Genomic DNA, 11,840 nt, shown 5'->3' on the forward strand with positions numbered 1-11,840 from the left:
AAAAAATTTGATAGTGCTTCAAATCCTGAGAATTCACCTCTACTATAGTTCATAGGTTCATAGTTAGGTAATAAGCTATTGGCCCTAGGGCCTATATAAGCCTAACCAAAAAGGTACCCTGGCTTTCACCACCCAAGAAAATTATTTTCCTGTGCCCCTGTTGAGCAGAGCCACAGAAGTGATCCCCGGGGTGAATTTCCTATTTTCCATCCAATTATCAAGATTTTTCTTGAAGAGTGCTAATGAGGAGCTTTCTTTGATATAGATAGGTAGTTTGTTCCAGAGTATGGGAAGTCTCTGTGACAGGAATCTATCCCTCCAGCATGTTCTGTTTATTGTGGTGACAAGGTTTAGGTCCCTAGACCATGTAGCTCAGAAGGATTGGGATTTCTTTAAGTGGAGCATGTCCAATAGCTCTGGGTTTGACAAAGGTATGTTAGGCAGAGATCACCTCCGAGTAGGCGATATGTGACGGAGTAAAGCTGGAGTTTTTCAGATGGTCTGCATAGGGCATCTGTTTGAGGCTGGTAATCCTCTTTGTGAGGTATTTCTGCTGCCTTTCCAGTCATTGTAGATGTCTTGTGAGGTACATACCAAAAGGGGCATTGTACTCTATAATGGGTCTAATGAGTGACAAGCAGAGGGGAACGATGACCTCTTTTTTCCTGAATGAGAAACCTTTTGTGATGAGGTGTGCCATGTAGAAGGATTTCCTGACTACTGTGGTGATGTGATTATCAAAGGAGAGACTACTGTGCACCTGTGTCCCAAGGTTTCTTATCACACTTTCGGTGTTAAGTAGACTACTGCCTATGTGGTGGTTCATGAGTACAGAGTTATTACCAAAAGTGATGACAATGCACTTTTTGGCATTGAGCTTGAGGCCATGGCTTTGACACCAGGCATCTGTCTCAGTGAGGCCCTTTTGTAGGATGTCCACATCGTTAGGAGTTTCGGTTATGGCTCCTAGTTTGCAGTCATATGCAAACTTCATTAGCCAAAGACCTTCTGTGTTAGCCTGTATTTCAGAGAAGTAGATACCAAACAGTAGACGACCCAGGACTGAACCCTGTGGTACTCTTACTTGTCACTGGTCTGAAGCTGGATTTGGAGTCTGCTACTTTCACAGTGTGGGTTCTGTCAGTGAGCCAGTTGGCAACCCATCTTGTGACATAGGGATTTATATCTAGTTTAGTGAGTTTATCTTTAATTCCAGAGTGGAGGATGGTGCTGAAAGCCTTGATGAGAACTATATAGGCTGTGTGAACCACCTTACCCTCATCTACAGCTTTGGTGACTGCTTCAAAGACGTCTATCAGGTTTAGGAGACATGACCTGCATTTTACAAACCCAGCATGGGGTCCAGAGTTTGAAGATTACCAGTGTCTTTGTTTATAAGTTCCATGATGATACATTCCATGGCAATGCAGACCAGGCTCTTCAGGCTAATGGGGTGGTAATTCCCAGGGTCTGTGGTGGATCCCCCTTTGTGGAATGGGATATCTGTCACTGTGCACCATTCAGTGGGCACAAAGCTTGAGGTGAGGCTATGATTGAACATGGTACTTAGGTGGGGTGCCAGTTCATTCTGTAGTTTGTGTAGAATGCAGCCTGGGATGTTGTCAGGTCCCATGGATGCTGTGTTCTTGGCCTTGGAGAGTGTGGCTTTTACCTGTGCAGGTGTGATTACAGGAACTTTGCATTCTTCCAGTATAGAGATGGACCTTTTAGTGGGTGAGGGGGGGGGTAAAGTTAGCACTGAACCTATCTGCCAGGATGTTGGCAATCTCAGTTAGTTCTGTTTATTTGTGCCATTGTGCTGTAACTCAGAGCAAATCTGAGTGTTGTCACTGAGATTCTTGACATAGCTATAGAATTCTTTGTGGTTGTCTTTAGAAACAGTGGCAATTTTGTTTTCGTAACTAGCTTTGGAAGATTTTATAAGGGATCTCAGCTTCTTACTGAGGCTGACCAGGGAGTTCCTCCAATCATGGGATTTTACTTTTTTGCAACAGTTTCTTTCTTTTGTTGTAGAGTTTGTTTATGGCAGGGGACCATCAGATTGGCTTCCTTTTTTTGGAGGACAGCATCTTGATTCTGTTAGGGATAGCACGATCCATGCACTGGTGTGAGTGCTTATAAAGTGCCTTTGTGTAGGATTCAGCAGTCGTACCTCTATTGTCCATCTGTATGGGTGTCGTGAAGTTTTCCACTTCTGTCTTAAGAAGCGTGAAGTTGGCTTTGGAGAAATTTTTTATGGTGGTTTCCCTAATGGGGGGTGGGGGCAGGATGTGGATGTCTAGGGTGATTAGCTTGTGGACGGATATGACCAACGAGGAATTGACCTCTGGTGTGGAACACCGGTTGCCCATGTTGGTAATGACCAGGTCTGGGATATTGCTACCCCTAGTGGGGGTATGGATAAGTTGATCCAAGGCGTTGAGCAAAAGAGTTGGTACATGAGTAGTTTTCCCAGTTAACAGTGCGGTAGTTGAAATTCCCCATTATTAGGGTGTTAGGTTGTACCCTAATATTTTCCAGTGTATCAAGAAATGAGGAGTGGGAATCCTGGGGCATGGTGGAGGATCTGTAGCATGCCACAATTTGGATTGCGTTCTTGCCCAGAGTTAGCTACACTTGGATAATCTCGGATGCATTATGCTGAGCAACTAGCCTGGAGGGGTGGATATCTTTAATGAATATGGACATGCCGCCTTCATCTTCAGTGTTTTGGTCCAGGTTAGGAGACCAAAAGGTATGGTATGAATTATAGCCTGATAATATAGGTGTGCTCTCTGGAGCCTTGAACCAGGTCTCTGTCACTGCACAGATGCTGATGTTCTCCATTTTAAGAAGTGCCTCGAGAGAGTGCATTTTGAGGTTTAGACTTCTAGCATTGAGTAGCATTACCCTCAGATTTTGCTTGCTTGTACCTGTTATGGTGGTGAATTTGTCATATGAACCTTAAATAAAAAAGGCACTATAGGGTTGGCAAGAACCTAAGCCAGTATCCGGAATCCCAAGGGCGACAGGTGCAGGCCATCTCTGGCAAAGCATCTAGGTCTGCCGATCATGTCATCCAGGCAGACAGATACTGGATCCCCTTAGAATGACACCAGAAGCTTAGCCAATTGTTGAAGTCAATCATTTTGTCCTTGTACTGTGGTATCATTCTGGGTGATGGCAGGATGCTACTCAGGGCTAGGGTCATACCTGTCTGAGCTGCAAGATCGGAGAGTTCCTCCATGTCTCTTTTCATGTAGTCCAGAGAGGTATGTCTCAGATCATTCACACCAACATGGACAATGTCAGAGTCATATTTGTACTTGTGGAGTGACCTGAATGCGTGTGTTATGTGGCAGATCCTGGCACCCGACAGGCAGCTGACAGTAACTTTCTCCTTGTTTAGCCTGGTGAGTGGAACATCAGTGTGCCTGACTATAGAGTCACCTATGACTAGAGTGTTGGGTACGTTGTTATACCTTATGGCCTGTGGTTGGGTGGCACACTGAGTTTGTGGGCTGTGTGTCATTTGGGTTGTGTTGGGGGGTGGAGGTTGCTTGTGTTTCTGGTTTGGAGGTCTCTGTTACTTGGACAGACTTTTTTTGAGAGCCTCTGTGAATGTATGTGTGAGTTTTGTGTTTCTATGTGTGTGTTTTGGTGGTGTAGGTTTTGAGGGACTATGTGATGAGTGTTGTGTGGTGCAAGTGTTTACCCTCTCCTCTTGACTGTCTAGTCCAGTCTTGGGTGAAGAGAGCTTTGCTTCTAGTTTGGCTATATAAGTGCATCTCCCACAGGTTTTAGTGTTGGATGATAGGAGGAGAGGGTTTCTGTGTACATGAGGCAATTGCTGCATTGCCCCAAGATGCCCAGATTCATCAGGTAGACAGGAGAAAACACCGGGTGCTGACCCATAGGCATGCCTGGATAGGTGCTTATTTATTAAGTACTAAAAACTATTTTCCTCTAGACAAGTGAGGAAAGTTACATGCTGTAGTAATTTGTAGCTTATTTAGTGCTTACAATGAGTTCCGAACAAGTGCTGAGCTCAATGAAACAGATTTGAGTGCTAAAACTAAAAAAATGACTAGTTCTAAGGGAAAATTTGAAGAGCAGACTTTATGAAGCCAGGAATATTTTAACCCTAGCTAAGCGGCGATGCATAAAGTGTATTTATTTATTTATTTATTTTGTAATATAACAGTAGCAAATGAGGAAACTGATTTAAACAAATTAACCAGTTAACCAATAAAAAGCTAAAAACTGAGCCCTGTTCCAGCAGTCTTCAAACAGACAAGTTCTAACTGCACACTTCTACCATTAGGGTGCAGGAGAACCTTGTCCAGAAAAAGATGGTCTGGATTAGTGCTCAAGTTATGATGCATAAAGTGTATTTATTTATTTATTTATTTTGTAATATAACAGTAGCAAATGAGGAAACTGATTTAAACAAATTAACCAGTTAACCAATAAAAAGCTAAAAACTGAGCCCCGTTCCAGCAGTCTTCAAACAGACAAGTTCTAACTGCACACTTCTACCATTAGGGTGCAGGAGAACCTTGTCCAGAAAAAGATGGTCTGGATTAGTGCTCAAGTTATACAAACAAAGCTAGATTAAGCAGGTCTAAATCTAGTCTTATGCTACAGCAAACAAGGTGTACAAATTCCAGAAAGAAACAGTTCAAATAAGCAGACACAATAAACCTTTAACCAGAAGCTCCCAGCTCAGAAGGGAAGAATCTACCCTCTCCTCCCACAAGAGTCCAGACCACACCTTCTTAATGTAAAATAACTGGCCCTAAGCCCAAGTACTTTAACCAGAACTAATACACTTTTAGAATGACACTAAGTATTCAGTCAGCAACTCCCAACTTAGAAGGATGTAAGCTACCTGTTCTGCCACAACAGTGCAGACCACAAACCTTCTTAATGTAAAACAACTGGTCTAAAGCCCAAGTGCTTAAACCAAAGGCTTAGAATAACAGTTACAATTTAATAAGGCTACTAACAAGCAGTAATAAATGCAGCAGAATAAATGCAATTAAGTACTTTTAAGAACAGGCAGCAAAAGCAAAATAAAGTAATAAAGTAGGAAGAAACACAAATACAGTAAAAGCCGATGAATAAAGTGCACTTTTTTATAACAATAGAAAATGAGCAAACTGATCTAAACAAATTACCCATTTAACCAGTAAAAAATCTCAAAACTGACCCCTGTTCCAGCAGTCTTCAATCAGACAAGTTCTAACTGCACACTCCTACCACTAGGGTGCAGGGGAACCCTCTCCAAAAAAGATGTCCTGGATTAGTGCTCAAGTTATACAAAGCTAGATTCAGCAGGCCTGAATATAGTCTATGCTACAGCAAACAAGATGCACCAATTTCAGAAAGAAACAGTTCAAATAAACAGGCACAATAAGCCTTTAACCAGAAATTCCCAACTCAGAAGGGCAGAATCTAGCCTCTCCTCCCACAAGAGTGCAGACCACAAACCTTCTTAATGTAAAATAACTGGCCTGAAGCCCAAGTGTTTAAACTATGCAGCAAAATAAATACAATTGAGTACTTTTAAGAAGAGGCAAAAGCAAAATAAGGTAATACAGTAGGAAGAAACACAAATACAGTAAAATCAGATGAATAAAGTGCATTTCTTTAAGTAAAAGTGCAAGGAGAGAGGATTGGCCTTCTCAAATGCTCTCTCTGTATTAAGTAGAGTGAACACTAGACTGGGAGGGGTGTCCCAGATCAAATTTACAGTAGGGGGCGGGCAACTGCAAAGCCACCAACTATAACAACACCACAAGAATAGGGTGGGAGGAGGGGAAACAGTTTCAGGGCAGATGAGATCAGAAAGCAATGCCAGAAAATATGGCAAAATTAAGTTAAACAATTAAACACACAGAAAAATAAAATACAGTACTATCTTTAAAACTGCAAGTTTGTACTTAACTTCAGCTTCTAATATAGTTGATTGTAGCCAGCCAAACCACTCAGATATTGAGGAGAAAATAAATTCCCAGCTATGTGGCTAACACTTAAAGCGGAGAGAAACCCTCTAGGCTAAGAGCAATTAGTTTGGCTGGTGAGAACAGTCTTTCTCTGTGGAACATTCTTCTCATATATTGTAACTTTGCCATTCACACATAACTAGGAGCAAGAATAATCAGAAACTCTTGTTTAGGAGCAAGATAAATAAAAAAAAAAACACCTTAACCCTAGGTTTAGAAATACCAATACAGCAGCAGTTAGAAGGTACATAGAATCACTACAGAATCAGCACATTTTCAGTGTAATTACAGGAAGTTTGTAGGCTAGCATCTAGATAAGTCAGAAACACATGGTTACTTAACTTTAAATGATGTCAGTACTACTGAATGATAAACAATATATCGCTTACTATAACAAAGTTATCCTGCCTTTCTTTACATAAAGACCACAGGTGTTTTTTCTGCTTATAATAATTTTACAAAGTGTATGCAACAAACCACTATCACTCCACACAGTACACTGAAGATTCATAAAAGTGATATAAGAGCGAGTGCTTATTCTGAAATTATACAAGCAGCTGTGCCAGGATATTATGCAAGCACATTCTAGATACTAGCATACTATTACATAAAGAAAATACAATACTGGTAAGATCCCACTTACATGGCGAGCACACAGCTCAGAGTGGGGTGAATCGCCTCCTTCTCTCAGTGCATTCTCCATTTAAAAATGGTTTCTTATGTTCTACCTACCATTTGTTAACTTGCATTGGGGAGGGGTTATACACAGGATACTACGTATTGTATTGGCATGAATTGGCCCAATGAATAGTAAGTAAGAGCCCTGGCCACACCACGAATGTTAAGAAAACTGCCCCAAGGTATACTTATTACACATAGCAGCTAACTAACCTAGGTTATAGTTGTAGCAAATAAGGGAAGAAGCAGTAATTCTTCATTTGGTTGCCTTGTGTTGCTATAGTACTGTTAGACAAGACAATTTGGAATAGTACCGAATGGCAGGCTTGTATTACCAGTATTTCTCATTGATTTAAGGAAAGAAACAGTATGGCACCATTTGGTAAGCTTCAATTTCTACTTCACTTAAGGATGGGAGAGGACAGCGGATAGAATTTAGAAAACTTAACAGTCGTATAAAAAAACATTGAAAGAGTTTGTATATATTGTGGTAAAGGAAAAACTACAGGGTATGTTTTCATACAATGTACAAGTGTTGCAAAATTCTGGGAAAAAATATTTGAAGAAAAGTTCTTTGAAAAATATAAAAAGGTAAACTAAATAAATATGGATAAAATTATGAATGGATATTATAGCCATAAAAATTAAAAACGTTAGTAAAACAGATAAAAGATTATTTTATATTGTGCAAATTATTTGGAATAAAAGGATAAATGAAATATGTTCAATGGTAAATGGAGACTAGCAGTGATTTTAAGAAAAATTAGATGGTGGTTGTGGAAAAAGAAGTGGGAGGTCGAATAAAGATAATGAAGATAAAAGTTTAACATAATGAAAAGTAAGATATTTATGATTGTATGACAATAATGGAAAGGAACCGAAAAGTGTACACTTTAGAAATTGTAAATTCTAATATTTAAGTTTTTAAATAGTATTGTAAATAATGTTTTAAATAAAGAAGTCCTACTCTTTTCAATAAGTGCCATGAGATCTTTTACAGCCACCTTAGTCACCACCTCAAGCAGATGCAGCCTCAATTTAATGTCTCATCCAAAGGATGGCATACTCATAACTGTAGCACCCCCTCAGGCTGCTCTTCAGTGTCAGCGATCAATCTATCTGGTGTGAGAACAGAACCCACAGACTTCTGCACCAAAGTAAGTATGCTCCCTGTTGTGCTACTGACACTGTAAGATTTCATTTTAAACTCCAAAAAGAACTGCATAGATACCATATTAGAAACTTGTAGTGACAAGAATCTCAGGTTACAAGCAGAAGAGTATGAGGCTCTTCATTCAGTTGTTTACTTTTGAAGAAATGTTGTTTGACCTGGACAGTGAGTACCCATGTCAGCCTTGACAAAAAAGACCATTTGCAATATATCATTACCAAGATTATAATATCAGAATGTAACTAGATACATATATTTTCTAAATGCTATTTGCCCTATATACATCGGAATTGCAGAAATATTGATTCTGCCAGCAGATAAGAACTGCTTCACACCTTTTGACATGTTCATAGCCGACTGCTTTGAAGTGCATCAGGAACATTCCTAGATAAAATAAGATGCTAATAAATGTGATTTTCTGTCTATTAGATATGCCATCAATCTCATTTAACCAATATTCTAAATACTTTTATTTTCTCAGGAACAGCCTTCAACTATTCCTCCTTTTTCCCTGCACTGCCCAGTTGTTGTGCTCCACCCCATCTTTGACTCTACACCAGCATCTCTTTGGGTTTGTGTAAAAATATCCCAGAGCACACAAACACACATACACACAAGTAATATTTAAAATTTTATTGAAAAATATGGCATAATGTAAAAAAAAGTAAACACACAACAAAGTAATGATTTAAAACATCAGACATGCTGCATGAAATTAAACTAACATCGTTTTAATTACACTTCACTGTGTAATCCAGTAACTCCATGCTCATTTCTTTGGGTGAGTTTCGGTTTAAGAAAGAAAGTGTATTTTGTATTCACAGCGCTTAACTTCCCATTAAACAGCATTTGTATTTTCAAATAGCATATTTAAAGGTTACACAATTATAGATAACTTCTCATTCTGACAAAGAATGTAAGTTTAGCATAAATTTATTTCAGTGACTTGTACTGCTGGTATTACATGTATATAGTAATAAAGAGTAACCCATGCAAAATACATGCATGTGTGTTTGCACTTTTAACAAAGATATAAGCAATACATTGCAACATTTGATAAGAACCCATAATTCAAAATATTAAATATTTGTTACCCTTCTGTATATTTCTGAGAAATACAATGATTTAATTTTTAAACAGTGTGGTTTAGTGCACATAATTCTTCCAATATAGTCAAAGCATTCAATTCACAAGTCTTTTGTTATGAACATACACACTGCATAGGTTTTGCACTGTTTGTTACAGTATATAATATACCAGAAGGGCCTTCAACATGAAGGAGAAAGCTAGTTTGGAGATATTTTTTTTAAGTTCAATTTGGAAAAATATACTGCTGTAACAAGGTGTATCATTAATATTTTTTTAAAATATAATGTAGGGATTATTCTCCATTTGATATGAAGAAGATACAACAGATACAACAGAAACTGTATGATTCATAAAATTAGGCTGGAGTATTACTCCTACATTCATTACATACTGATATAATCAGTTTGTTTATCTCTAAATATCTTATACTTAAAGCATAATTATGATAACGTAATACTGAATTCCTTCAATAGGAAGGACACATTTTTACACTTTATAATACTAACATTATCTCACAACAATGCAAGTAACCACTCAGTCCTTAACTGACAGCCTTCAATATGAAGGAAACAATTACAAAGCACTGCAGTCACTTTAGAAATGAAAGCCTTCAGGGAAATTCATGTTTCTAACATGAAAGGGAGGTACAGAATCTCATGGAGACATATTTTCTTCTGATTTCAGAACTGAAGTGCTTAAGGACATTGGTCCCATCTTTACCAGGGTCTCCATAATGCTTTGATACTGGCCAGAGTTTCCTGCTCATACAGATGCTGACCTGAAGTAGATGGTGGAATAGATGCAGGGTCTTGGTTCAAGTGACCCTGATATGAAATAGTTTGTGGTGGAGATACTGAGTCCTGTGTCAGGTGATGTTGATTCAAAGGAGACGACAGGGAAGGCACAGGTACATCTGCTTCCTGACCTTGCTGGAAGTGATTCAGCACTTGATTTTTTGCTTCTGTGCTGGGTTTGAGGAAGGAGACAAAAGCAATTGTCTCTTGTAAACATCTGGAATAGCCTTCTCTGAAATCCTGGTTGGAGCTGTTATGCAAGGATCCTGCAAACAAAGAGAAAATAAGTCAGTTTAGATGCTTGTTTCTCAGGATTCAAATGTGGTGATACTCAAGCATAGTGTTATTATAGTATAGTATATTATATTATAGTATAGTATACTTTTATATAACATAATGTGCAACATTTCTATAATCTCTCCCCATTATTAAAGCACACTGTTTTGCTTTTTTTTAATTATGCACAAATAATTGATATTAGAAAATGCAATAATGCATTTGTTAATAACATATTATAATTTCATGTTCAGGACATTCTTAGTCTACTGTTTTAAAGTACATCATAACCACTCTTAGGTAAGATTAAGTACTAAAAAATGTGGATGCAGGCCATATGATGAATAGCCTATGCTTTGTTTTTAAGTGTAGAATTATTTGTGTGCCAGCCTTTTTAGCTAAGTGAAGCATGAAAAATGCATTTATTCTTAATCAGTTATCATGGGCTTCAATTCTATCTATGACAAGAAGTTAGGCAAATTTCCATTCAGGCCTCTAATAAACACCTTTGCTCATATGAATTGAGTGGGCTCCAAAACATATTACATCCTTCTGTTACTAAAGAACACACTGTCTGTGCAAAAAGACTGATTTCTATTTGTGCATCAGACCCACTGCATTTACAGAACCTGTGCGCCCTGAATGCTACATAGTATAGTGTTACAGAAATGTTACTAAATACCAAATGTATAACTCACGCCAAATAACTCTTATTCACTTAAGAGGTTAACAAATATAATCTGTCCTAAGTATAAACGCACACTCCAAGTAATTGTGAAGGCAAACTATCCAAGAACTTACTTTTACTCCGACCTTGCCGGTGCTGTCTCAGGAAGTTCACAGTCATTTCTAGAATGTCAGCTTTCTCTAGTTTGGAATTGAGCTGCTGTTTCTTGAAATTCTTTTCCAATAATTGCTTCAGTTGTTCAATACTGTTGTTAATACGGTCTCTCCTCATCTTTTCAACTGTCAGTTTCCTGAGCTGTGAAGATAATTAAAATTCTTTAGAAGGCTGGCTTACAACATTCAGCATTGCTTGATCTAAACATTGCAATAGTTTATATACAGTCTTTAACATAGTTTGAGTTGTAATTTATAACTATAACTGGCCTGGCAGTTAGTGCAGAGGACTAAGGAATTGAGTTGTTTCCTATGGTACAGGGTTTGATTCCTTCTACTTTTATTTGCCTACTATGATATTTTGAACATGTCAGTTAGCTATGTAGTATTCCTATGTTGCTCCTGAAAATTGACACTTATGACCAGTGAGTTTACTCAATTAATGAATACAAAAATAACTACAATGCAGAAATGTGAAGTTTTAATCAGAATAGTCTCATTAAAAAAAGATTCTAAAGGACAACAGCTAAATTTGCATCTGTTCTTCAGTACCATGCAGATATTTAATAAGAATGTAGCCCATTTTAATTTAACATTATATGATGTTAATATACAAATATTACTTACTTTATTATTTTCCTTGCTAGAATTTGGATCACCAGTATAAACCACACAAAGATTGTTTGATGCCATTCTTGTCTGTTTCTGTCCAAATTGAATAACTGTCAGGTAGGAGTCAATAAGCTGAGGCAGGAGATTCTGCTGTATTTATACATCTCAGGCAGCAGGGAAACCTGTGGGTCCCTGGCTTCATACAGTTTCCCACACTCTGCAGCCAATCAGTGAGTAGAAAGGAACAACAGACATGTGCCTTCCTGAAGAATGAACTGCCTGGGGATAATAGGTTTCCAGCAGATGGACTGAATGCAGTAACAATGGAAAGAGGGCTCAAAATGAGACAGAAAACGTGGGAAAGAACTGATC

At 38.3% G+C, this 11,840-nt stretch overlaps 1 protein-coding gene across 1 annotated transcript; it reads right to left on the reverse strand.

The window, feature by feature from the left end:
* Positions 1 to 8,489: 8,489 nt before the first annotated feature.
* Positions 8,490 to 11,575, reverse strand: LOC122789175 (transcription factor HES-5-like). Its single transcript, XM_044056422.1, has 3 exons — positions 11,484 to 11,575; positions 10,818 to 10,998; positions 8,490 to 10,006 (listed from the first exon to the last, which is right to left on the reverse strand). Exons 1-3 carry the CDS (start codon positions 11,547 to 11,549, stop codon positions 9,663 to 9,665), a joined length of 591 nt encoding a protein of 196 aa, XP_043912357.1. The 5' UTR covers positions 11,550 to 11,575; the 3' UTR covers positions 8,490 to 9,662.
* Positions 11,576 to 11,840: the final 265 nt, after the last annotated feature.

Source organism: Protopterus annectens, chromosome 14.part0 (genome assembly GCF_019279795.1).
Source record: "Protopterus annectens isolate FY-2018-M chromosome 14.part0, PAN1.0, whole genome shotgun sequence".
Taxonomy (NCBI): domain Eukaryota; kingdom Metazoa; phylum Chordata; order Ceratodontiformes; family Protopteridae; genus Protopterus; species Protopterus annectens.